The following is a 26,257-nucleotide window of genomic DNA, read 5'->3' as shown; positions in this document are numbered from 1 at the left end:
ACAGATCCCTGTGACATGTCCCTGTGACACATCCCTGTGACACACCCCAGTGTCACATCCCTGTGCAGGATCCCAGTGACAGATCCCTGTGTGGGATCTCTGTTTCAGATCCCAGTGTGGGATCCCAGTTCCAGATCCCAATTCCCAATCCCAGTTCCAGTTCCCAGTTCCATGTCCCCTCCCAGTCCGTGTGTGACAACGCCCCCCCTTTGTCGCCCCCCACCCCCGGCGGTGACACCGCGCGGACCCCAAACTCTGGGGGGGAAGGGGGGAGGCCGGGCGGCCCCTCCCCGCTGACCACGCCCCTCCAAGCCACGCCCCTACCGACCCCGCCCCGTTAAGCCCCGCCCACCCCGCTCAGAGCGGCGGCACCGAGAGCCCGAGCGGCGGCACCGGAGCGGCACCGGAGCGGCACCGGCAGCGCCCGCGGCCGGTAAGTGAGGCGGGGGGCGGCGCGGGCCCACCGAGCGACCCCCGGCCCCTCCCGCGGCCCCCCGGCCGAACCGGCACCGGATGGACCCCGCGGGCGGCTCTGCCTCCATCCGCTCCCGGGGCCGATCCCCGAGCCGCTCCGGACCGCCGTTATCGCCCCGCCGCCCCGCCGGAGCCCCCCCGGCGGCCAGGAAGGGGTTAACGGCGCGGGGGGAGCGGGCAGGACCCCCCGGTGCCCCCATCCCCCCCTTTCACTTCCCCTTTCGCTGCCGGGGGGGATCGAACCCGTGACACGGCGGGGGGGACCCTGGGTGGCTCCCTGTCCCCACGCGGGGCTCGCCATCCCCCTGTCCCCATCCCTGTCCCCAGCCCTGTCCCCATCCCGGTCCCGTGCCCCCCCGTGCCGCTCCCCACGCGGGACACTGCCTCCTCCCCCCCCGCGCTCCCCGCGGTGACATCGGCACGGCCATCCCCACCCGAGACCCTCCGTGTCCCCCCCGCGATGTCACCGTGTCCCCGCGGGGCTCGCGCTCCCCCCCAGCCGCACGTCCCGCGCTCCCAGTGCCACCCAGCGCTCCCAGTGCTCCCAGTGCCGCCCAGTGCCGCCCAGTGCCAGCGATGCCACCGCATCCCTGGGGAGAGGGTGACACCCTGGGTGTGGGGAGGGGACACGGGGAGGGGGGGAGGTTGTGTCGCGCGTGGGGAAGGGGCGCGTGAGGCGGTCACGCGCCGCCCGCGGGGGCCAAACTGGGGCCAAACTGGTGCCGAACTGGGCCGCGCCAGCCGCCGCCGCTTCCGCGTCGCCGCGCCGGGACGGGGCGGGGGGGCAGGGAGAGGGGAGGGGGGGCGGCAGGAGCCATCGCCCCCCGCCCCACCCGAGCTCAGCCCCACGGAGAGACCCCGAGTGGGGAAAGCGAGCCGCGGGGCTCGGGGGGGAAAGGATCGCGGCCAGCTGCGCCCCGGCTGCGCCCCAGATGTGCCCCAGATGTGCGAGGTGCGGCCGCGGGGATGCTGCGGCCGGCGGGGCAGGGCGAGACCCCGCGACACGCGTGGGAGCCCCGCGGCACGGCACGGCACGGCACGGCACGGCACGGAGGGGACAGCGCGGCGGGACGGTGGCCGTGGGGCAGGGCGGTGCCCGGGGGGGGCGCGGGGGGGCTGCGGAGGGCCGGAGAGTGGCCGTGGGGCCGGAGAGTGGGGTTGTGGCCGTGGCCGTGGGGCAGTGGCCGTGGGGCAGTGGCCGTGGGGCAGTGGCCGTGGGGCCGGAGCGTGGGGCAGTGGCCGTGACTGGCATTCCGGGGGGGCTCGGGGGGGCCGGAGGCTGCCGCGCCGCTCCCGGAGCCACAAAGGGCCCGTTGTCCCCACGCCGCGTGGGGGGGCCGTGGGGGGGCCGTGGGGGACCCTCCCCTCCCCCCGCGCCCCGCTCTCCCCACCCACCCCAAAAACACGCGGAGAGGGGGGGGTGCGGGGTGGGCATAGGGTGGGGGGCAGCCATGGGATCATCCCCCCCCCCGAGCCCCCCCAAATCGCGATGGTCACTCCCACCCGTGTCCTGCCCCCCCCCGAGCCCCCCGAGCCCCTCTGCACGAGCCCCGCGCCGCCCCGCCCCTCGTGAATATTCATGAGGCGCTTTGCATGAGCCCCGGGAATGGGGCGGGGGTCCGGGGGGTCCCGGGGGGGTCTCGGGGGGGTCCCGGGAGGGTCCCACGGGTGTCGCGGGTGTTTCCCACCCCCAGCCGCCATCCCCGCGCCTTTCCCGGTGGATTCCCGCGCGGGGGGAGCGGCGGGGGGGTCCCGGTGGGGGGGTCCCGGTGCCGCCCTGCCCCCCCCGGAAGGCCCGTGTCCGGCCGGCTGAGTCATGCGAGCCTTAAAGGGCCAGCGCGGCCGGACACGGGGGGCGGGGAGCCTGGGGGGGCTGGGAGCGCGCGTGGGGGTTTGGGGGAGGGGCTGGGGGGGAGGGTCCGCGCGTGGGAGTGTTTGGGTGGGGAGGTCTGTGAGCGGGGAGTGTTTTGGTCGGTGGGTGGTTTTGGGGAGGGGAGGTTTGTTATCGCGGGGCCGAGCCCGCGCGTGGGGGGAGCGTCTGTTCCTGGGGAGGGGCTGCGCGTGGGGGGCGTGGGAAGGTGTGAGTGCGGCGGGGGGGTCTCACGGGGGGGGGCGCTGTGCGGGTTGTTTACGAAGCGCAGTCACGAGTGGGGGGCGCTGGGGGGGGCTGTGAGTGGGGGGGGCGTGGGGGGGTTGTTTACGGGAGTAGTCACGGGTGGGGGGGGACAGCCAGGTGGCCGCGTGGGACACCCCGTGTGGCGTGTGACATCCTGCGAGCCACCTGTGGCCCCCCCGTGTCCGAGTGACCCCCCGTGTCCGAGTGACCCCCCGTGTCCGAGTGACCCCCCCGTGTCCGTGGCGCTCCCGTGGGGTCTCCGAGCCCCGCCCCCCCCAAAGCTCCCACGGAGGGGGGGAAGGGGCAGGCGGGTGATGCGTTGCCATGGCAACCGCATCCCTGCGTGGGTGGCTTTGTCGCCATGGCAACGGGGACCGGCGGGAGAGGGGGGACAGTGACCCCCCAGCAGCGGGGGGGGGCACGGGAGGGGGGAGTGAGTGTGCAAGGGGGGTGAGTGTGGATTTGGGGTGAGTGTGGATTTGGGGTGAGTGTGGATTTGGGGTGAGTGTGCAAGGGGAGTGTCAATGTGGATTTGGGGTGAGTGTGCAAGGGGGATGAGTGTAAAGGGGGTGAGTGTGCAGGGAAATAGTCACTGCAAAGGGGGTGAGTGTGGATTCGGGGTGAGTGTGAACTTGGGGTGAGTGTGCAAGGGGAGTGTGTGGATTTGGGGTGAGTGTGCAAGGCGGGGTGAGTGTGCAAGGGGGTAGTCCCTGCAAAGGGTGGTGAGTGTGAATTGGGGGTGAGTGTGCAAAGGGGATCTGTGTGGATTTGGGGTGAGTGTGCAAGGGGGAAGGCAGTGTGCAAAGGGGGTCAGTGTAAAAATGGGGAGTGAGTGTGGATTCGGGGTGAGCGTGCAAAGCGGGGATCAGTGTCCGTCTGGGGTGAGTGTGCAAAGAGGGGGTGAGTGTGCGAGTGGTGGGCAGTGTGAAAAGGGGGAGTGAGTGTGCAGATGGGGAGTCATGGGGAGTTGGGGTGAGTGTGCAAGGGAGTAGTCACTGCAAAGGGGATCTGTGTGGATTCGGGGTGAGTGTGCAAAGCGGGGATCAGTGTGAATTCGGGGTGAGTGTGCAAAGGGGGGATCTGTGTGAATTTGGGGTGAGTGTGCAAAGGGGGGATCATTGTGGATTCGGGGTGAGTGTGCAAAGGGGGGATCATTGTGGATTCGGGGTGAGTGTGCAAAGGGGATCTGTGTGAATTTGGGGTGAGTGTGCAAAGGGGGGATCTGTGTGAATTTGGGGTGAGTGCGCAAAGGTGGCTCAGTGCAAATTAGGGGGGCTGTAAAGCCATGGGGTGAGTGTGCAAGGGGGTAGTCACTGCAAAGGGGGTGAGTGTGAATTCGGAGTGAGTGTGCAAAGGGGGATGAGTGTGAAGCCATGGGGTGAGCGGCAAGGGGTCAGATTGTGCAGGATGGGTGTGCAAGGGGGTCAGTGCAAAGGTGGGGTCAGTGTGAAGGGGGATCAGTGTGAATTTGGGGTGTGCAAAGGGGGAGTCAGTGCAAAGGGGGGATGAGTGTGCAAAGGGGAGTCAATATGAATTTGGGATGAGTGTGCAAAGGGGGTCAGTGTGAATTTGGGGTGAGTGTGCAAAGGGGGGGTGAGTGTGCAAAGGGGCTCAGATCGTGCAGGGGGCTGTGCAAATCAGGATGAGTGTGCAAATCAGGATGGGTGTGCAAAGCCATCGGGTGAGTGTGCAAGGGGGAGTCAATATGAATATCGGGTGAGCGTGCAAAGGGAGGATGGGTGTGCAAAGAGGGGGTCAGTGTGAATTCGGGGTGAGTGTGGAAAGGGGGATCAGTGTGCAAAGGGGGATCAGTGTGCAAAGGGGGATCAGTGTGCAAAGGGGCTCAGATCATGCAGGGGGCTGTGCAAATCGGGATGAGTGTGCAAAGCCATGGGGTGAGTGTGCAAGGGGGGAGTCTATGAATTCGGGGTGAGTGTGCAAAGGGAGGATGGGTGTGCAAAGCCATCGGGTGAGTGTGCAAGGGGGGAGTCAATATGAATATCGGGTGAGTGTGCAAAGGGAGGATGGGTGTGCAAAGAGGGGTCAGTATGAATTGGGGGTGAGTGTGCAAAGGGGGATCAGTGTGCAAAGGGGGAGTGAGTGTGTAAAGGGGCTCAGATCATGCAGGGGGCTGTGCAAATCAGGATGGGTGTGCAAATCGGGATGAGTGTGCAAATCAGGATGGGTGTGCAAAGCCATCGGGTGAGTGTGCAAGGAGCGGTGACAGTGGCAGGGCTGTCCCCAGGCGCACGGGGGGGTCGGTGTGAATTCGGGGTGAGTGTGCAAAAGGCGGGTGACAGTGCCAGGGGTGAGTGTGCAAACAGCCCCGTGCACAGGGGACAGTGGCTGTGTCACCCCGCACGGTCAGGGACACACGCAGCAGCCTGTCGTCCCTGCTCGGTCCCTGTCACATCCCGTGAGTGTCACATGAGTCACGGCCGGGGGGGCTGGGCTGGCAGCGGGACTGAGCCCGGGGACATGGGGACAGTTGTGACACTGGGGACTGGGGCTGGGGACAGTGGGGACTGAGCCCGGGGACGTGGGGACAGCGGGGACTGGGGCTGGGGACAATGGGGACAGCAGGGACTGGGGCTGGGGACAGTTGTGACACTGGGGACTGGGGCTGGGGACACCAGGGACTGAGCCCAGGGACATGGGGACAGCAGGGACTGGGGGTGGGGACAGTTGTGACTTGAGTGGCTGAGGCTGGTGACACTGGTGACACCGGTGACACTGGTGACACTGGTGATACTGGTGACTGAGCCTGAAGACACTTGTGACACTGGGGACTAAGTCCGGAGCTGGGCCTGGGGACATGGGGACAGCGGGGACTGGGGCTGGGGACGGTTGTGACACCAGGGAATGAGCCCAGGGACATGGGGACAGTGCAGACTGGGGCTGGGGACATGAGGACAGTGGGGACTGGGGCTGGGGACAGTTGTGACTTTAGTGTCTGAGGCTGGTGACACTGGTGACACTGGTGACTGAGCCTGGGGACACTTGTGACACTGGGGACTAAGTCCGGGGCTGGGCCTGGCACCAGGGACTGAGCCAAGGGACACTTGTGACACCAGTGGGTGACACTGGGGATAGTCATGACTGGAGTGGCTGAGGCTGGGGACACTCGTGACACCAGTGACTGGGGACAGTTGTGACAGCACTGGCTGAGCCCAGGGACACTTGTGACAGCACTGGCTGAGCCCAGGGACACTTGTGACAGCAGGGACTGAGCCTGGGGACACTCGTGACTTGAGTGGCTGAGACCAGGGCTGGGCCTGGCACCACTGAGCCTGGGGACAGCTGTGACACCAGGGACTGAGGCTGGGAACACTCGTGACACTGGTGGCTGAGGTTGGGGACAGTTGTGACACTGGTGGCCAAGGCCAGGGCAGCTCACACCACACGTGGCTGAACTTGGGGACACTTGTGACGTGTGTGGCTGAGGCTGGGGACACTTGTGACACATGTGGCTGAGAGCAGGAGCACTCATGACATGCATGGCCCAGTCCCTGTCCCCATGTCACCCATGTCCCCCAGCCATGTCCCAATCCCCTGTCCTTGATATCCCATGTGTCCCCTGTCCCCAGCTGTGACCATGTCCCTCATGTCCCTCATGTCACTCCTGTCCCCAGCCATGCCAAGTACCGTGTCCCCCACATGTCCCCATGTCCCTGTCCCCAGCCATTGCCATGTCCCTGATATCACTCATGTCCCTCATGTCACCCATGTCCCAGATGTCCCCATGTCCCCTGTCCCCAGCCATGTCCCTGGTGTCCCCATGTCCCCATGTCCCTCATGTCCCCAGCCATGTCCCTCATGTCCCTGATGTCCCATGTCCCTGCTGTCCCATGTCCCCAGCCATGTCCCTCATGTCCCTGTGTCCCTGATGTCCCTGTGTCCTCATCCATGTCCCTGATGTCCTCATGTGCCTAATGTCCCATGTTCCCATCCATGTCCCTGATGTCCCTTGTCCCCAGCTATGTCCCCTTGTCCCCAGCCATGTCCCCATGTCCCCAGCCATGTCCCTGATGTCCCCTGTCCCCAGTCATGTCCCCGTGTCCCTGATGTCCCTTGTCCCTGTCCCCAGCCATGGCCGAGTACCGCAGCCTGCTGGAGGAGTTGGCTCAGAACAGCCATGTCCCCATGTCCCCATGTCCCCAGCCATGTCCCTGATGTCCCCATCCATGTCCCTGATGTCCCATGTCCCTGATGTCCCCATGTCCCCAGTCATGTCCCCGTGTCCCTGATGTCCCCTGTCCCTGTCCCCAGCCATGGCCGAGTACCGCAGCCTGCTGGAGGAGTTGGCTCAGAACATCACGGCTGAGGACCTGGAGCAGCTCAAGTCTGCGTGTCGCGAGGACATCCCCAGCGGGGAGGGTGACGCCATCGCCACCGGCCACCACTGGTTCGCCTTCCTGGAGCGCCACAGCAAGCTGGACCGAGGTGTGGCCCTGGGGACACTGTGCCACCGGCACTGTCCCCTCCCTGTGCCCCGTGCCACCGGCACTGTCCCCTTCCTGCGCCCCGGAGCTGCTCCAGCCCTGGGCTTGTCCCCATCCCGTGCCCCTGAGTCCTGTCCCTGTCCCCTCTCCCAGTCCCTGTCCCCTCTCCCGGTTCCTGTCTCCACTGCCTGAGCCCTGTTCCGATCACCTGAGCTCTCCACAGTTCCTGTCCCTGTCACCTGTCCCCTCTTCTAGTCACTTTCCTCGTGACCTGTCCCCTTTCCCAGTCCCTGTCCCCTCTCCCAGTTCCTGTTCCCAGTCCCTGTCCCCTCTCCCGGTTCCTGTCTCCACTGCCTGAGCCCTGTCCCGATCACCTGAGCTCTCCACAGTTCCTGTCCCTGTCACCTGTCCCCTCTCCCAGTCCCTGTCCCCATCCCGGTCCATGATCCCCATCTCACCCCCATCCTGTCCCCATTCCTCTCCCGATCCCTGGCTGTCCCTGGCTGTCCCCATCCCATCCCCATCCCTGTCCCCTTCCCCATTCTGTCTCCATCCCTGTCCCTCCCTTGTCCCTCCACACCCCATCCCTGTCCCCATTCTGTCCCTCCTCTGTCCCCATCCCTGTCCCCATCCCATTCCTGTCCCTATTCCTGTCCCTCCCCTGTTCCCATTCCTGTCCCCATCCCATTCCTGTCCCTCCTCTGTCCCCATTCCTGTCCCCATCCCATTCCCATCCCCATCCCTGTCCCCCACTCCATCCCCGCCCTTTCCCCATCCCTGTCCCCATCTTGTCCCTCCCCTGTCCCCACCCCACCCCATCCGGCCCCCGCGGCCGCAGGACGGGTGACCGCAACTCAGCGATGTCCTCTGTGTCCCGTGTGTGTCCCTTTGTGTGTCCCCCCGCTGTCCCCGCTCTGTCCCCACTGTCCCCGCTCTGTCCCCGCACTGTCCCCGCGCTGTCCCCGCTCTGTCCCCGCGCTGTCCCCGCCCTGTCCCCCCGCTGTCCCCGCTCTGTCCCCGCTGTCCCCGCTCTGTCCCCCCGCTGTCCTCGCTGTCCCCGCTCTGTCCCCCCGCTGTCCCCGCGCTGTCCCCGCTGTCCCGTGCCGCAGACAACCTGTCGTACATCGAGCACATCTTCGAGATCTCGCGGCGGCCGGACCTGCTGACCAAGGTGGTGCAGTACCGGACACAGGTGCTCAAGATCTCCGAGGAGGACGAGGTGGACACCAAGCTGACCCGAATCCCCAGCGCCAAGAAGTACAAGGGTGAGAACCCGAACATGGGGTGGGGACAGCTGGGGACAGCTGGGGATGGGGACAGCCAGGGATGGGGACAAACACCAACACCCAACCCCACCCAAAAAACACCCAACGGGATGGACAACTGGGGACAGCTGGGGACAGCTGGGGATGGGGATGGGGACATGAGGTGGACACCAAGGTGACCCGAATCCCCAGCGCCAAGAATTACAAGGGTGAGGGAGAACCCGAGCATGGGATGGGGACAGCTCGGGACAGCTGGGGACAGCTGGGGACAGATGGGGATGGGGATGGGGACACGAGGTGGACACCAAGGTGACCCACCAAGAAGTACAAGGGTGAGAACCCGAATATGGGATGGGGACAGCTGGGGACAGCTGGAGATGAGGACATGGACAGCTGGGGATGGGGACAGGGACACCTGGGGACAGGGATGGGGACAGCTGGGGATGGGGACTGGGATACCTGGGGACGGGGATGGGGACACCTGGGACAGCCTGGAATGGGGACACCTGGGGATGGGGACACCTGGGACAGCCAGGGACACTAGGGACCCCCAGGGACAACCAGGGATGGGGACAGGGACAGCCAGGGAAGGGACATGGACCCCTCAGGGCAGGGACTGTCACTGTCCCCAGGGCAGGGACAGAGACCCCTCCCGAGAAGCCACCGTGTCCCTTTCCCTGCAGGGGGTCTGGGGGTGTCCCCTCGTCCCCAGGCATGGCCAGAGACACCCGGGCAGGGTTGGGGACACCCGGGAAGGGTTGGGGACACCCCCGGGAAGGATTTGGGAAGGTTTGGGGACAATCCGGGAAGGATTGGGGACAATCCTGGAAGTGCTGGGGACACAGCATTATCCCAAGGCTGTGACAGGGACACCCGGAAGGGTTGGGGACACCTGGGAAGGGCTGGGGACACTCTGGGAAGGATTGGGGACACCTTGGGAAGTGTTGGGGACATCCAGGAAGGGTTGGGGACACCCTGCGGGGGGAGGTGACACCCCAGGAAGGATTGGGGACCTTCGGGCAGGGTTGGGGACACCCGGGAAGGGTTGGGGACACCCCGTGGGGGTAGGTGACACCCAGCCCCCTGACCGTGTCCCCCCTGTCCCCGCTGTCCCCCTGTCCCCGTGTCCCCTGTCCCTCTGTCCCTGCTGTCCCCATGTCCCCCTGTCCCCCTGGTGTCACCCGCTGTCCCCCTGTCCCCCCGGTGTCACCCCCATGTCCCCCTGTCCCCACGTCCCCCTGTCCCCATGTCCCTGCTATCCCTCTGTCCCGGTGTCCCCCACTGTCCCCCTGTCCCCATGTCCCCCTGCCATGTCCCCTGTCCCCTCTCCTCCCCATGTCCCCATGTCCCCTGCTGTCCCCGCTGTCCCCCTGTCCCCTGTCCCGCTGTCCCCCTCGCTGTCCCCCTGTCCCCTGTCCCCATGTCCCCTGTCCCCGTCCCATGTCCCTGTCCCATATCCCCATGTCCCCCTGTCCCCTGTCCCCATGTCCCCATGTCCCCTGTCCCCATCTCCCCATGGTCCCCGTCCCCATCTCCCCATGTCCCCTGTCCCGCTGTCCCCCTGTCCCCTGTCCCCTGTCCCCGCAGACATCATCCGGCAGCCCTCGGAGGAGGAGATCATCAAGCTCGCCCCTCCCCCCAAGAAGGCCTGAGGAGCACAGCTGCCCCTCCCCCACCCCCAGCCCCCTCCCCAAATTGTACCCCGGGGGGGGGAGGGGCAGAGAGAGCGGCTGAGACCCCCGGGGGGGGGGAGGGGAAATTTGGGGGGCTATGGGACCCCAGACCCAAATTTGGGGGCAAAAAACGGGATTAACATCCCCCAGACCCAAATTTGGGGGTCATAGGGATTGGGAACCCCCAGACCCAAATTTGGGGAGGTAAAAGAACGGGACCACCCCCCAAACCTCAAATTTGGGGGGACAGAGATTTGGAGCCCCCAGACCCAAATTTGGGGGGCAGAAAAATGGGATCACCCACCCCAAACCCCAAATTTGGGGGTCACAGTCACTGGGAACCCCCAGACCCAATTTGGGGGTCACAGGGACCATCCACCCCACCCTAATTTGGGGGTCATAGGGATTGGGAACCCCCAGACCCTGATTTGGGGGGCAGGAAATGGGATCACTGAGCCCCCAGACCCTAATTTTGGGGTCACAGTCACTGGGACCACCCACCCTGATTTGGGGGGCACAGGGGGGAGTGACAGACACTGAGACCCTCCCCAATTCCAGGGGGTAAATTTGGGGGGAATCTCAGTCACCAGGACCCCCCAGACCCCAAATTCGGGGGACAGAAAAATGGGATCACTGAGACCCCAGACCCCAAATTTGGGGGTCATAGGGATTGGGAACCCCCAGACCCAAATTTGGGGGGCAGGATAATGGGATTACCCACCCCACACCCCAACACAACCACCCACCCCACCCAAAAACACAAAAACCCCCAACCCAAACACAAACACCCAACCAACCAAAAAACACAAAACCCCCAGACCCAAATTTGGGGGTCACAGTCACTGGGATCCCCCAGACCCAATTTGAGGGGGGAGTGACAGGGATTAGGAACCCCAAAATTCCCGATTTTGGGGGGGCAGAAAGTGGTGAGCCCAAAATTGGGGGAAAAAAACCCCAAAATTCCCAATTTTTGGGGTCACAGGCATTGATAGGAAGCAGGAAATTCCCCTAAAATTGGGGAGAAAATCCCTAAATTCCCAATTTTTGGGGTCACAGAAAATTCCCACTTTTTGGGGTCACAAGCATTGAAATGAGGCAAGAAATGAGCCCAAAATTGGGGAAAAAACCCTAAAATTCCCAATTTTTGGGGTCACAGGTATTGAAATGAACCCAAAATTGGGGAAAAAAACCCAAAAATTCCCAATTTTTGGGGTCACAGGCATTGAAATGAGGCAAGAAATGAACCCAAAATTGGGGGGAAAAAAACAATTTTTGGGGGGTAACAAATGGTGACCCCAAAATTGGGGAAAAAACCCAAAATTCCCAATTTTTGGGGTCACAGGCATTGATAGGAAGCAGGAAATGCCCCTAAAATTGGGGGAAAAACCCTAAATTCCCAATTTTTGGGGTCACAGGTATTGAAATGAAGCAGGAAATGAACCCAAAATTGGGGAAAAAACACAAAATTCCCAATTTTTGGGGTCACAGGCATTGGAATGAAGCAGGAAATTCCCCTAAAATTGGGAAAAACCCCAAATTCCCAATTTTGGGGGCAGGAGGCTGCAGGAGGTCGGGAAGGTGGTGAGTTTGGGTGATTTTGGGGTGATTTTGGGGGTTTTTGGCCCCCCGGGAAGGCTGAGCTCATTTTTGGGATGTGACAGGAAGGGACAAGGAGGTGACAAAGGGGGAGACCCTGGAATTGGGGAAAAAACCCAAAAAACCCCAATTTTGGGGGGAAGGAAGGGGTGAGACCCCAGAAATTGGGGGAAAAATGGAAAAAACTCAATTTTGGGGGTGTTGAAAATGGTGATCCCCCCGAAATTAGGGGAAAAAACCCAAAAAACCCCAATTTTGGGGGAGTTGAAAGTGGTGAACCCCAGAAATTGGGGAAAAAAACCCAAAAAAATAAAATTTTGGGGGGTTTGAAAATGGTGACCCCCTGGAAATTAGGAAAAAAACCTAAAAAAAATCAGTTTTGGGGGATAGAAAATGGTGATTCCCCCCAAAATTGGGGAAAAAAACAAAAAAACCCCAATTTTTGGGAGGATTGAAAATGGTGAACCACAGAAATTGGGGGAAAAACTAAAAAACCCAATTTTAGGGGGATTGAAAATGGTGATGCCCCAAAAATTGAGGAAAAAAAAACCAAAAAAATCAATTTTGGGGGGTTGGAAATGGTGATAACCCAAACATTGGGGGGAAAAACCCAAAACTTGGGGAAAAAACCCCAAAATTTCCCATATTTTTGGGGGAACAGCAAGAAATGACCCCCAAAATTGGGGAAAACATCCTAAAAATCCCATTTTTTGGGGGGGCAGAAAGTGGTGACCCCAAAATTGGGGAAAAAACCCCTAAAAATCCCAATTTTTAGGGTGGGAAAGTAAGAAACACCCCCAAAATTGGGATAAAAAACCCGGAAAAATCCCAATTTTTAGGGTGGGACAACAAGAAATGTTCCTAAAACGGGGAAAAAACCCTAAAAATCCCATTTTTGGGGGGCAGAAAGTGGTGACCCCAAAATTGGGGAAAATCCTCTAAAATTCCCATTTTTTGAGAGGGCAGGAAGTGGTGAACAGCCCAAAATTGGGGAAAGAAACCCAAAATTCCCACTTTTTTGGGGAGGAGAGCAAGAAATTCCCTCCAAAATTGGGGAAAAAACCCTAAAAATCCCAATTTTTGGGGTCACAGGCATTGAAATGAAGCAAGAAATGCTAAAAAAAATACCCTAAAAATCCCATTTTTGGGGGGGCAGAGAGTGGTGACCCCAAAAATGGGGGAAAAAACACAAAATTCCCAAATTTTGGGGTCACAGGCATTGAAATCAAACAAGAAATGCTCCCAAAACTGGGGAAAAAACCCTAAAAATCCCAAATTTTGGGGTCACAGGCATTGAAATGATGCAAGAAATGACCCCAAAATTGGGAAAAAACCCCTAAAAATCCCATTTTGGGGGGACAGAAAGTGGTGACCCCAAAAATGGGGGAAAAAAACTAAAATTCCCAATTTTTGGGGTCACAGGCATTGAAATCAAACAAGAAATTACCCCAAAACTGGGAGAGAAAAACCCAAAATTCTCAGTTTTCGGGGTGGGAACTGCAAGAAATGACCCCAAAATTGGGAAAAAACTCTAAAAATCCTATTTTTGGGGGGCAGCAAATGGTGACCCCAAAAAAATTGGGGTAAAAAAATCCCAAAAAATCCCAATTTTTTTGGGAAGGAAAGCAAGAAATGCCCCCAAAACTGGGGTAAAATCCTAAAAATCCCATTTTTGGAGAGGGGCAGAGAGTGGTGACCCCAAAATTTGGGGAAAAAAACCCAAAATTCCCAATTTTTGGGGTCACAGGCATTGAAATGAAGCAAGAAATGCGCCAAAATTGGGGGAAAAAAATCCCAAAAAATCCCGATTTTTAGGGTGGAAAAGCAAGAAAAGCTCCCAAATTGGGGTAAAACCCCTAAAAATCCCATTTTTGGGGGGGCAGCAAATGGTGACCCCAAAATTTGGGGAAAAAACCCAAAATTCCCAATTTTTGAGGTCACAGGCATTGAAATGAAGCCAGAAATGCCCCAAAATTTGGGAAAAAACCCGAAAAAATCCCAATTTTAGGGTGCCTAAAAATTCCCATTTTTGGGGGGGCAGAAAGTGATGACCCCAAAATTGGGAAAAAACCCCAAAATTCCCAATTTTTGGGGTCACAGGCATTGAAATGAAGCCAGAAATGCCCCAAAATTGGGGAAAAAACCCGAAAAAATCCCAATTTTTAGGGTGGGAAAGCAAGAAAAGCCCCCAAAATTGGGGTAAAAACCTCCCAAAAAATCCCAATTTTTTGGGGGAGGATCCTCCCATCCCCCCCAGTCCCAAACTGGGAGGGAAAAACCCCAAACTGGGGTGGGGGAGGGGAGGGGGGGAGGGGAATTTTTGGGGTTCAGGTTTAGTTACTAACCCGGGCTGGGGGAGGGGAGGGCAGAGTGACTGAAAATGTTAATTAATTAATATATTTTATTTAATAAAAGCTAAAACCCGCAGCAGCCGCCGGCTCGTGTGTCCCCTGCCCCTCCCCCCGTGTCCCCAAATGTCCCCAAATGTCCCCAAATTTCCCCTTCCCAAATTCCCCTTTATTTATTGTCCCCAAATTCCTGAAAACCGCTGGATTTTGGTTCAAAACCGATTGTTTTTTGGTTTCTCCTCACCCCTGCTGGGACAAAAGGGGACCCAGGGGTGTCCCCAACCCCTCTCTGTGTCCCCAAATGTCCCCAAATGTCCCCAATTTCCCCTCCCCCCCCCAGACCGTGCTGACTGTGTATTGATAAAGATGGAAAAAAGCTGCTCTGTTTGAGGGTTTTTGGGGGAAAATCCTGGGAAAACGGGAAAAAACCCAACGGGAAAAGGGTCAGGAGGGGTTGGGAATTGGGGAATTGGGATTTGGGAAAGAATTTTGGGGACTCTGGGGGTCGTTGAGTCGCTTTTTATTGCATTTATATATAATATATATCCCAACTTTTACAACTCTGCCAGGGAGAACTCCCAGTCCCATTTGGTTTTTAATACAATATAAAATTAGGCCTCTAAACAGTGAAATTTGGGGGTTTTCCCCCCAAAAAAACCCCCCTGAACCCCTGCCCCGAGAAAGAAATGGGAAATGAAAGGGTTTTTTTGGGGGTTTTTGGGGGTTCTGGGGGGAAAAGGGCCAAACCAAGTGCAAATCACGGCTATGTACAGAGGGAGAACCCCCAGGGAAAAATGGGGAAAATTGGGGGAAAAATTGGGGAAAATTGGGGGAAAATTGGGGGAAAATTGGGGGGAAATAGGGGAAAAATTGGGGGGAAAAATTGGGGAAAAAATGTGGGGGGAAGGGGGAGAAATGGGGGAAGAAATGGGGAAAAGGAGGGGAAAAATGGGGAAAAATAAGAGGGAAAAGGAGAAAATAAAGGGAAAATAAGAGGGAAAAGGTGGAGAAAATAAAGGGAAAATGGGGAAAAGAAAGGGGAAAATGGGGAAAAAAGAAAGGGGGAAAAGGGGAAGTGAGGGAAAAAAAGGGGAAAATGGGAAAAAAGGGAGAAAAATGGGGAAAAAGAAGGAAAAATGGGGGAAAAGTGAGGGGAAAATTAGGGGAAAATGGGGAAGGTGGAAAATGAGAAATAAAAGGGAAAAAAGAAAGGGAGAAAAATAAGAGAAAAAAGGGAAAAAGGGGGGAAAAGTAAGAGAAAAAAGGGGAAAATGGGGGAAAAGTAAGAGAAAAAAAGGGAAAATGGGGGAAAAGTAAGAGAAAAAAAAGGGGAAAATGGGGGAAAAAGAAAGATAAAAGGAAAAAAGGGGAAGGGAGGGAAAATGGGAGGAAAAAAAGGGGAAAATAAAGGGAAAATGGGGAAAAAAGGGGGAAATGGGGCAAAGGTGGGACCCCTTCCCCCAAAAAGGGGAGCTGGAGAGCTCAGGAACCCCAAAACTGCAGGGGGGAAGTACAAAAATCCCCCCTGGACCCCCCAAAGGGAGGGGAGGGAACCCCAAAAACGGGGGGAATCCCAAAATAGAGAGGGGGAGAGACCCCAAAAGTGGGGAGAAAAACCCCAAAACTGGGGGGAAAAGGGGAATTTTGGGGGTTCTGAATGCGGAGCTGCGGTGTTAGCGGGGTGGGGTCCCCCCGGGGGTTTGGGGGGTTTTGGGGTGGTTTTGGGGTGTTTTTGGGGGGTTTTGGGGTGGTTTTGGGGTGGTGGGCTCACGAGGGCATGCACTGCACCCGGACCCAGTCCCTTCCTCCGTCGTCGGAGGTGTCTGAGGAGCTGCCCTAGCTCCAGGGAGAGTCTGCGCCCGGATCCCGGCGCTGCGGGAGATGGGGAGTGGGGGTGAATGGGGATCAGATGTACTGGGGAAATTTGACAAATGGGGATATGGGGATAAATGGGGCCATGGGGAACTGGGGACAACTGGGGGAATCAGTAACTGGGGGTGAATGGGGGTGAACGGGGATCTGGGGATAAATGGGGGGAATCTAGACAAACGGGGAAATCGGGGAACTGATAAATGGGGAACTGGGGCAAACTGGGGGGATGAATGGGGAACTGGGGGAAATGGGGACATGGGGGAAATGGGGAACTGGGGAAATTGGGGAATTGGGGGAATTTGGGGATGCTGGGCCATGGGGAACTGATGGCACTGGAGTGAACTGGGATAAAATGGGGAACTGGGACAAACGGAGAATCAGAATCTGGGACAAATGTGGGGCTATGTAAAACTGGGGCAAATGGGGAACTGGGGGCAAACGGGGGGAAAACCTGGGACAAATGGGGGAACTGGGGAACTGGGGATTAAACGTGGCATTTCTGGATAACTGGGGGAAATTGGGATAAATGGGGGAATCTTTGGGGGGAAATTTGGGATTAAAATGGGGGAAATGGGGATAAATGGAATATGGGGGAACTGGGATTAATGGGGAACTGGGGGAAATGGGGGAACTGGGATAAACGGAGGGAATTTGGGGGAATTTGGGATAAATGGGAATTCAATGGGGATATGGGGAACTGGGGGAAATGGGGAAATTGGGGAATCAGAAACTAGACAAACGGGCCATGGAGGACCAATAAATGGGGGACTGAGGGAACTGGGATAAATGGGAGAATAGGGGAAAATGGGATAAATGGGGCTATGGGGAAATTGGGATAAACAGGGGAACTGGGGGGAACTGGGATGTAAACGGGGAATCAGAATCCTTGGGATAAATGGGGATATGGGGAACTGGGGGAACATGGGATAGATGAGGGAACTAGGGGAAAAATGGGGAATGGGGGGAATTGGGGGAAAATGGGGGAAATGGGGAATTGGGGAACTGGGGAATCTAGATGAAAGGGGGCCATGGGGAATTGGGATAAACGGGGAACTGGGGGAACTGGGATAAATGAACTAAGTGTAACGGGGTGAATTGGGGCAATGGGGCCATGGGGGAAATTGGGATAAATAGATATGGGGGAAACTGGGACACCTGGGAACTGGGACAAATGGGGAACTGGGGGAACTGTGATAAATGGGGAAATTGGGGGGAATCAGGAACATGAGACAGATGGGGAACTGTGGTAACCTGGGGATAAAAAAGGATAAGGGGGAAACTGGGGGGAAAAGAGGATAAAATAGGATAGATGGGATTAAATGGGGAACTGGGGGATAAGTGGGGGAAATTAGAGGAATCAGATTAAATGGGGAAATCAGAATCCTTAGACAGATGGGGAACTGGAGGAATCGGGACAGATTGGGGAACTGGGATGAACTGTGGCATTTGGGATTAAATTGGGGAAACTGGGATAAATGGGGAAACTAAGTGCAACGAGGGAATATGGGGTAAATGGGGGAATCTTTTGGGTGAACTGGATAAAGGGGGATATGGGGAACTGGGGATAAATGTGGGGAACTGGGGAAAATCAGAAACTACATAAATTGGGGGAAATCAGAACTGGGATTAAACGGGGAATGGGGAAAACTGTGAAAATGTAAGGGGCATTGGGGGAACTGGGGATAAATGGGGCTATGGGGAAAACTGGGACAGACGGGGAACTGGGGAAAACAAGGAAATGGGGGAAACTGGGGGAACTGGGGACAAATGGGGAATCAGTGTCGGGGAATCTGGGGAAACTGGGGAACTGGGGACCTAGGATAAATGGGGGATCGGGGATAAATGGGGAATCATAAACGGGGGGAATATGGGGAACTTGGGATAAATAGGGCCATGGGAACTGGGGATAAATTGGAGTGAACTTGGGATAAATGGAAATGGGTGAACTGGGGGAACATGGGACAGATGGGGAACTGGGGGGAAATGGGGGAACTGGGGAAACTGGGAAATCAGAATTTGGGGATAAAGGGGCTATGGGGGAATTGGGATAAATGGGGAATTGGGGGAACTGGGGAATTGATGAACTGGGGATGGGAAGGGGGATATGGGGAAATTGAATAAATGGGGAAATTGGGGGAAATTGTGATAAATTGTAGGAACTGGGGATAAACGGGGAACTGGGGGAATTGGGATTAAATGGGGAAATGGGGGAATCTGGGGAAACAGGATAGATGGGGGAACTGGGGGGAAATGGGGGAATTGGGGAAAAATCAGATAAAAAGGATAAAGGGGAAACTGTGTAAAAGAGGATAAATAGGGATAAAATGATTGACTGGGGGAACTGGGGATAAGTGGGGAAACTAGATATCTGGGATTAAAACTGTGAAACCAGAACTTGGGATAAGATTTGGGAACTGGAGGAATCAGGGCACGGACAACTGGGGGAAACTGACAACGGGGAAATCATGTAAATGGGGAACATGGGGTAAATGGGGGAATCTTGTGTGAACTGGGGATAAAGGATTATGGGGAACTGGGATAAAGGATATGGGGAACTGGGATAAATGGGGAATTGGGGAAAATTGGGAAATTGGCATAAATGGGGGAAATCAGAATTGGGATAAATTGGGGAAATGGGGAAAACTGGGGGAAAATGGGGAAAATTGGGATAAATGGGGAATTGGGGGAATTCTGGATAAATGGGGAATTTGGGATTAAACAGGAGATGAAAAAGGAGATAAATAAGGATAAAGGGGAATCAGAAATATGGATAGATGGGGAAATCTGGGGAAATTGGGGGGAAAAGGGGCATAAATAGGGAATAAATGGGGGAAATTGGGATAAATGGGGAAATGGGGGAATTGAGGGGAAATCAGGATAAATGGGGGATAAATGGGAAAATTGGGATAAATGGCGGAAATTGAAATAAATGGGGAAAAACAGGGATAAAGGGGGAATTGGGGGAAAATTTGATAAAAAGGATAAATAGGGATAAGAGGGGAAATGGGGAAAATGGAGGGAATGGGGGGAAATGGGGGAAAATCTGGGATAAATGGGGAACTGGGGTAAATGGGGATATTGGGGTAAAATGGGGGAATTGACAAATAGGATAAAGAGGGAAACTGGGATAAATGGGGGAATTGGGGTAAATGGGGGAATTGGGGGAAAATGGGGGAAAATTGGGATAAATAGGGGATAAAGTGGAGGAAATGGGGAAAATGGGGAACTGGGGTAAATTGGGGAAATGGGGGAAATGGGGGAAATTTGGGAAATGGGGATAAATAGGGGATAAATGGGGGAAATGTGGGATAAATGGGGGAATTGGGGGAAAAAATGGGGGAAATGTGGGATAAATGGGGGAAATGGGAATAAATAGGAACCAGATAAATGGGGGGAAAATGGGGGGAAAAACTGGGATAAATGGGGGATAAATAGGGGATAAAGCGGGGAAAATGGGGGAAAAATGGGGGGAAAATCTGGGATAAATGGGGTAACAGTGGATAAAGGGGGGAATGAGGCAAACCAGGCAGATCTTTGGGAATCTCTCTCCCCATACCCGGTGGTGGCGGCGCTGGCGCAGGTGGTGCATGAGGAACCAGAGCATGTGGCTGTCAAACATGTCAGTGTGGTGCAAACTGTCCTCGTCCCGCTCCACCTTGTTCTTCTTGATCACCTGGGGACAGCAGGGAGAGGGTCAGGGAACGGGGGGAAAATGGGAAAATTGTGGAAATCACGGAAAAACAGGGAGAGCAGGGAAAAATCGTGGGGAAATCTGGAAAAATCGTGGGGAAATCGTGGGGAAAATCGTGGGAAATCATGGGGAAAATCGTGGGAAATCATGGGGAAAATCGTGGGAAATCATGGGGAAATCTGGAAAAATCGTGGGGAAATCGTGGGAAATCATGGGAAATCATGGGAAAATCGTGGGGAAATCGTGGGAAATCATGGGGAAATCTGGAAAAATTGTGGGGAAATCTGGAAAAATCGTGGGGAAATCATGGGAAATTGTGGGAAATCGTGGGGAAATCGTGGGGAAATCTGGAAAAATCGTGGGGAAATCTGGAAAAATCGTGGGGAAATCTGGAAAAATCGTGGGGAAATCGTGGGAAATCATGGGAAATCGTGGGGAATCATGGGGAAATCTGGAAAAATCGTGGGGAAATCTGGAAAAATCGTGGGGAAATCATGGGAAAATCGTGGGAAATCATGGGAAAATCATGGAAAACCATGGAAAGCAATCTGAAAACCATGGAAAACCTCATGGAAAACCACAGGAAAACCATGGAAAAGCCGGGATAAAGCCCTGACCTCCTTGAGGCCGCGCAGCTCGGTGGGTGCCTCGGCAGTGGGAGCCCAAATCTTCACATCGTGGTCCAAGCCACTGGTGGCCAGCACGGGCAGGTGGGGGTGGGGCTCCAGACAGTTCACCTGCAGGGAAACAACAGGAAAAATGGGAATTACTGGGGGGAAAATGGGAATTATTGTGGGGAAAATGGGAATTGTTGTGGGGAAATGGGAATTATTGTGGGGAAATGGGAATTATTGGGGGAAAATGGGAATTATTGGGGGAAAATGGGAATTACTGTGGGAATTGGCAATAGGGGATTGACCCATGGACAGGTGGGGGTGAGGCTCCAGGCAGTTCACCTACAGGGAAATGGGGAAAATGGGAATTATTGTGGGATTGGGATTGGGGGTGAGGCTCCAGACAGTTCACCTGCAGGGAAACAACAGGAAAAATGGGAATTACTGGGTGGAAAATGGGAATTTTTGTGGGGAAATGGGAATTGTTGTGGGGAAAATGGGAATTATTGTGGGATTGGGATTGGGAATGGGAATGGGGGCAGGTGGGGGTGAGGCTCTAGGCAGTTCACCTGGGAATGGGAAATAATGGGAAAAATTGTGGGAAAAATGGGAATTATTGTGGGATTGGGATTGGGAATGGGGGAAGGTGCAGGTGAGGCTCCAGGCAGTTCACCTGTGGGAAATAATGGGAATTATTGTGGGGAAATAGGAATTATTGTGGGAATTGTGGGATTGGGAATGGGGGATTGACCCATGGACAGGTGGGGGTGAGGCTCCAGGCAGTTCACCTGGGAAATGGGAAAAATGGGAATTATTGGGGGGAAAATGGGAATTATTGTAGGGAAAATGGGAATTATTGTGGGGAAAATGGGAATTATTGTGGGGAAAATGGGAATTACTGTGGGAATTGGCAATAGGGGATTGACCCATGGACAGGTGGGGGTGAGGCTCCAGGCAGTTCACCTACAGGGAAATGGGGAAAATGGGAATTATTGTGGGATTGGGAATGGGGGTGAGGCTCCAGGCAGTTCACCTGGGAAACAACAGGAAAAATGGGAATTACTGGGTGGAAAATGGGAATTTGTGTGGGGAAATGGGAATTGTTGTGGGGAAAATGGGAATTATTGTGGGAATTGTAGGATTGGGAATGGGGGATTGACCCACAGACAGGTGGGGGTGAGGCTCCAGACAGTTCACCTACAGGGGAATGGGAAATAATGGGAATTATTGGGGGGAAAATGGGAATTATTGTGGGGAAAATGGGAATTATTGTGGGGAAAATGGGAATTGTTGTGGGGAAAATGGGAATTGTTGTGGGGAAAATGGGAATTGTTGTGGGGAAAATGGGAATTGTTGTGGGGAAAATGGGAATTATTGTGGGATTGGGATTGGGAATGGGAATGGGGGCAGGCGCAGGTGAGGCTCCAGGCAGTTCACCTGTGGGAAATAATGGGAATTATTGTGGGGAAATGGGAATTATTGTGGGAATTGTGGGATTGGGAATGGGCGATTGACCCACGGGCAGGTGGGGGTGAGGCTCCAGGCAGTTCACCTACAGGGAAATGGGAATTATTGGGGGGAAAATGGGAATTATTGTGGGAAAAATGGGAATTATTGTGGGATTGGGAATGGGAATGGGGGCAGGTGGGGGTGAGGCTCCAGGCAGTTCACCTGGGAATGGGGAATAATGGGAAAAATTGTGGGAAAATGGGAATTATTGTGGGATTGGGATTGGGAATGGGGGAAGGTGCAGGTGTGGCTTCAAGGAAATAACAGGAAAATAACACCTGCAAGGAAATAACAGGAAAAATTATGGGAAAAATGGGAATTGTGGGATTGGGACTGAGGGGATTGACCCACAGACAGGTGGGGGTGAGGCTCCAGACAGTTCACCTGGGAAATGGGAAAAATGGGAATTATTGTGGGGAAAATGGGATTTATTGTGGGATTGACCCATAGACAGGTGGGGGTGAGGTTCCAGGCAGTTTACCTGGAAATAATGGGAAAAATGGGAATTATTGTGGGATTGGGAATGGGATTGGGAATGGGGGCTCTGCCCCTTGAGGCAGTTGACCTGGGAATGACAGGAAAAATGGGAATTGTGGGACTGGGAATGGGATTGGGAATGCAGGATGTGCCCACAGACAGGAGAGGGTGTAGCTCCAGGCAGTTCAGCTGGGAATAATGGGAAAAATGGGATTTGTGGGATTGGGAATGGGCTGGGAATGGGGGCTCTGCCCCTCCAGGCAGTTCAGCTGGAAAAATGGGAATAATTGTGGGGATTGTGGGATTTGGGATAGGAGTGGGAATGGGGGATCTGACCCTCCTCAGCTGGGAATAACAGGGAAAATGGGAATGTTTGTGGGATAATGGGATTGGGACTGGGAATGGAGAAGGTGCAGGTGAGGCTCCAGGCAGTTCACCTGGGAAAATAGGGATAATTGTGGGATAATGGGATTGGGAATGGGATTGGGATTGGGATTAGGATTGGGAATGGGGGACTGAGGCACAGACAGAGGGGGTGGGATGTGGGAATGGGGGAAAAAGGAGGGGAAAAGGCTGGGAAAAGGGGAAAAAGGGGAAAGAAAAAAGGGAAAAACAGGAAAATGGGGAAAGAGGGAAAAGGGGATAAAGAGGGGAAAAGGGAGAAAAAGGGAGAAAAGAAGGGGAAGAGGGAAAAGGAGGAAAAAGGAATGAAGAAAAAAGGGAAAAAGGAAAAAGGTAGAAAAGGGGAAAAGGGAGAAAAGGAAAAAGGCAAAAAAGGAAAGAAGGGGAAGAGGGAAAGGGGGAAAGGGAAAGAGAAGGAAAAGAGGAAAGGGAAAAAGGGAAGAAGAGGGAAAAGAGGAAAGGGAAAAAAAGGAAAAAGAGGGAAAGCAGGGGAAGGGAGAAAAAATGGGAAAGGAGGAGAAAAACAGGGAGAAAAGGGAAGAAAAAAGGGGAGAAGAGAATTGAAATGGGGGGAAAAGGGGAGAAGAGAAAAAACAGGGAAAGGGAAAAGGGAAAAAGGAAAGAAGGGGAAAAAAGGGGAGAAGAAAAAGGGGGAAAGTGGGAAAAAAGGAGGAAAGGGGGAAAAAGGCTGGAAAGGGGGAAAAATTGTGAGAAAATGGGAAAAGTATGTGCAAAAGGGGGGAAAAATATGGGAAAAGTGGGGAAAAATATGGGAAAAGTGGGAGGTGCAATTCCCACTCATCCCAAAGCGTGGGAGACGTGAATTCCCAGCAGAGGAAATTGGGGATGAGGCAATTCATTCCCAGCTCAGGCATTTCCCTTTCCTGAGGAACAGGGCAGGAAACACCTGGAAAAATCCCTCAGGATCCTAGGGATTGGCTCTGTTTGGGATCCCAAAAAAAACCCTGGAAAAATCCCTCAGAATCCTCAGGATTGGCTCTGCTTAGGGTCCTGGGGCTCCCAAAAAAATCCCTGGAAAAATCCCACAGAATCTTTGGGATTTGGTCCTGGGGATCCTAAAAATCCCTGGAAAAATCCCACAGGATCCTAGGGATTGGCTCTGCGTGGGATCCCAAAAAACCCCCTGGAAAAATCCCACAGGATCCTCTGGATTTGGGATCCTGGGGATCCTAAAAATCGCTGGAAAAATCCCACAGCATCCTCGGGATTGGCTCTGTTTGGGATCCCAAAAGTCCCTGGAAAAACCCCACAGAATCTTTGGGATTTGGAATCTTGGGGCTCGCAAAAATCCCTGGAAAAATCCCACAGAATCCTCAGATTTGGGATCCTGGGGCTCCTAAAAATCCCTGGAAAAGGGGAAAAGGGAGAGGAAAATGGGGAAAAGAGGAGGAAAAGCAGGGAAGGAAGTGGGAATGAAAGAAAATGATGGAAATGAGGGAAAAGAGGTAGAAAAACAGGGAAAAGGAAGGAAAAGTGAAGAAAAGAGGAGAAAAAAGGAGGGAAAACCTCAAAAAGAACCTAAAAAATGGATTTTGGGCAATCCTGGGGGTTCTGCTGGGTTTGGGGTGAAAGCAGAGGGGATGGGGAGGAATCCTGGTGGGAATTGGGATTTTGGGAATTTGGGGGATTTTGGGAATTGTAAGAATTGTGGGAATTGTGAGAATTTTGGGATTTGTGGGCATTTTGGGATTTGTGGGAATTGTGGGAATTTTGGGAATGGTGCGAATTGTGGGAATTGTAAGAATGCTGGGAATGGTGGGAACTGTGAGAATGGTGGGAATTGTGGAAATTTCAGGAATTTCAGGAATTTTGGGAATGGTGGGAATTTTGGGAATTGTAAGAATTTTGGGACTGGTGGGATTTTGGGAATGTAGGGAATTTTGGGAATGGTGGGAATGATGGAACTTTTGGGAATGGTGGGAATTTTGGGATTGTGGGAATTTTGGGAATGATGGGAATTTTGGGGATTTTGGGAATTGTAAGAATTCTGGGAATGGTGGGAATTTTGGGAATTTGGGGAATTTTAAGAATTGTAGGAATGGCAGGATTTGGAGAATTTGGGGAATTTTGGGAATTGTGGAAATTTTGGGATTGTGAGAATTTTGGGGATGGTGGGACTGGTGGGAATGGTGGCGATGGTGGGAATTTTGGGAATTGTAAGAATTCTGGGAATGGTGGGAATTGCAAGAATTGTGAAAATTGTGGGAATTTTGTGATTTTGGGCACTTAGGGAATTGTGGGAATGGTAAGAATTTTGGGAATTTTGGGAATTTTGAGAATTGTAAGAATGGTGGGAATTGTGGGAATTTGGGAATTTGGAGAATTGTAAGAATTGTGGGAATGGTAAGAATTGTAGGAATGGCGGGATTTGGGGAATTTGGGGAATTTTGGGAATGGTGGGAATTTGGGAATTGTAAGAATTCTGGGAATGGGAATGGTGGGAATTTTGGGAAAAATGGGAATTGTGGGAATTTTGGGATTTGGGGAATTGTAAGCATTGTGGGAATGGTGGGAATGGTGGGAATGGTGAGAATTTTGGGATTTTGGGAATTGTAAGAATTGTGGGAATGGTGGGAATTTTGGGGATTGTGGGAATTTGGGGAATGATGGGAATTTTGGGGATTTTGGGGATGGTAAGAATTGTGGGAATTTTGGGAATGGTGGAAATGTTGGGAGTTTTGGGAATTTTGGGGATTTTGGAATGGTGGGCATAGTGGGAATAGTGGGAATTTCAGGAATGGTGGGAGTTTTGGGATTGTGGGGATTTTGGAACGGTGGAAATTTCGGGAATGGTGGGATTGTGGGATTTTTGGGAATGGTGGGAATTTCAGGAACTGGTGACTCACCACGCCGCCCTTGTCTCCCTCCATGAACTGCACGATCTGGCAGGAGGATTTCTCCCAGAGGAAGATGTGCCCACAGTCACTGCCGCTCACCACAAACTCGCTCTTGGGGCCGTAGAAGTTCACCCCTTTCACTGGGAAATGGGGAAAATGGGAAAATGAGGGAAAATGGGAAAAACAGAGAAAAAATGGGAGGGAAATGGGGAAAGTGGGGAAAATGGGGGGAAAAAAATGGGAAAAACAGGGGGAAAGTGGGAAAAACAGGGAAAAAAAGGGGAAAAGGGAGGGAAAAAATGGGGAAATGGGGAAAGAAGAGAAAAAATGGAAAATAGGAAAAATGGGAAATAAATGGGAAAATGAAAATGAGGAAATTCGGGAAAATGGGGAAAAATGGGAAAAATGGGATTTGAAAATGGAGAAAAATTGGGAAAAAATGGGGAAAATGGGGAAATAGGGGAAAATGGGAAAAATAGGAAATTGGGAAAATGGGGAAAATGGAAATAGTGGGGAAAATGAGGAAATTGGGAAAATGGGGAAATGGGGAAAAATGGGGAAAATAATGGAGAAAAAATGGGGAAAATGGGGGAAATAATGGAAAAAATGAGAGGAAAATGGGAAAATGGGGGAAATATGGAGGGAAAATGGGTAAAATGGGGGGAAAATGGGAGAAAAATGGGGAAAAATGGGGGAAAAAATGGAAAAAACAGGGAAAAAATTGGAAAAATGGGGAAAAAAGGGGAAAATCCCCATGGGAATTCCCCACTGAGATAATTCCCAAAAGGGTTTTCAGGGATCATAGCGGGAATTTTGGGTTGTTAGGGGGGATTGAGGGGAGCAGGAATGTTGGAAGTGCTAAAAACTCGGGAATTTGGGGGAATTTGGGCAGATTTGGGGGAATTTGGGAGAAATTTTGG

The 26,257-nt window shown here is 54.2% G+C and overlaps 2 protein-coding genes and 2 long non-coding RNA genes across 5 annotated transcripts in view; 2 read left to right on the top strand and 2 right to left on the bottom strand.

The window, feature by feature from the left end:
* Window positions 1-113: 113 nt before the first annotated feature.
* On the top strand, window positions 114-10,088 carry PEA15 (proliferation and apoptosis adaptor protein 15). Of its 2 annotated transcripts, none has more exons than XM_085082301.1 (4): window positions 114-433; window positions 6,860-7,033; window positions 8,142-8,297; window positions 9,885-10,088. In XM_085082301.1, the coding sequence occupies exons 2-4, from the start codon at window positions 6,862-6,864 to the stop codon at window positions 9,947-9,949; spliced, it is 393 nt and encodes a 130-aa protein (XP_084938427.1). In that variant the 5' UTR covers window positions 114-433; window positions 6,860-6,861; the 3' UTR covers window positions 9,950-10,088. The 2 variants fall into 2 exon arrangements, with proteins under 2 accessions (XP_084938427.1, XP_084938426.1); XM_085082300.1 differs by lacking the exon at window positions 114-433 and adding an exon at window positions 4,814-5,006.
* A 2,241-nt stretch (window positions 10,089-12,329) lies between these two features.
* On the top strand, window positions 12,330-13,010 carry LOC146427219 (uncharacterized). Its single transcript, XR_014856482.1, has 2 exons — window positions 12,330-12,475; window positions 12,598-13,010. It is a non-coding gene; the product is annotated as an uncharacterized LOC146427219 (long non-coding RNA).
* LOC146427218 (uncharacterized) lies at window positions 12,490-13,546 on the bottom strand. Its single transcript, XR_014856483.1, has 3 exons — window positions 13,286-13,546; window positions 12,568-13,097; window positions 12,490-12,504 (listed from the first exon to the last, which is right to left on the bottom strand). It is a non-coding gene; the product is annotated as an uncharacterized LOC146427218 (long non-coding RNA).
* A 2,204-nt stretch (window positions 13,547-15,750) lies between these two features.
* LOC146427216 (DDB1- and CUL4-associated factor 8-like) overlaps window positions 15,751-26,257 on the bottom strand; it is a 33,767-nt gene continuing 23,260 nt past the window's right edge. The window contains 4 exon segments of the mRNA XM_085082204.1: window positions 15,751-15,786; window positions 19,310-19,459; window positions 20,095-20,214; window positions 25,347-25,477. Of these exon segments, the coding sequence (XP_084938330.1) occupies window positions 15,751-15,786; window positions 19,310-19,459; window positions 20,095-20,214; window positions 25,347-25,477 (437 nt within the window).

Source organism: Lichenostomus cassidix, chromosome 25 (genome assembly GCF_008360975.1).
Source record: "Lichenostomus cassidix isolate B80296 chromosome 25, HeHo_3.0, whole genome shotgun sequence".
In the NCBI taxonomy this organism is placed as follows: Eukaryota; Metazoa; Chordata; class Aves; order Passeriformes; family Meliphagidae; genus Lichenostomus; species Lichenostomus cassidix.
This window is presented reverse-complemented; position numbering and strand designations above follow the sequence as displayed.

Excerpts from the sequence above, each read along its gene's own strand:
- PEA15 (XM_085082301.1), top strand. The coding sequence starts at position 6,862 with ATGGCCGAGTACCGCAGCCTGCTGGAGGAGTTGGCTCAGAACATCACG. Across the intron at positions 7,034-8,141 it reads CCACAGCAAGCTGGACCGAG|ACAACCTGTCGTACATCGAG; the intron begins GTGTGGCCCTGG and ends CCCGTGCCGCAG. Across the intron at positions 8,298-9,884 it reads CAGCGCCAAGAAGTACAAGG|ACATCATCCGGCAGCCCTCG; the intron begins GTGAGAACCCGA and ends CTGTCCCCGCAG.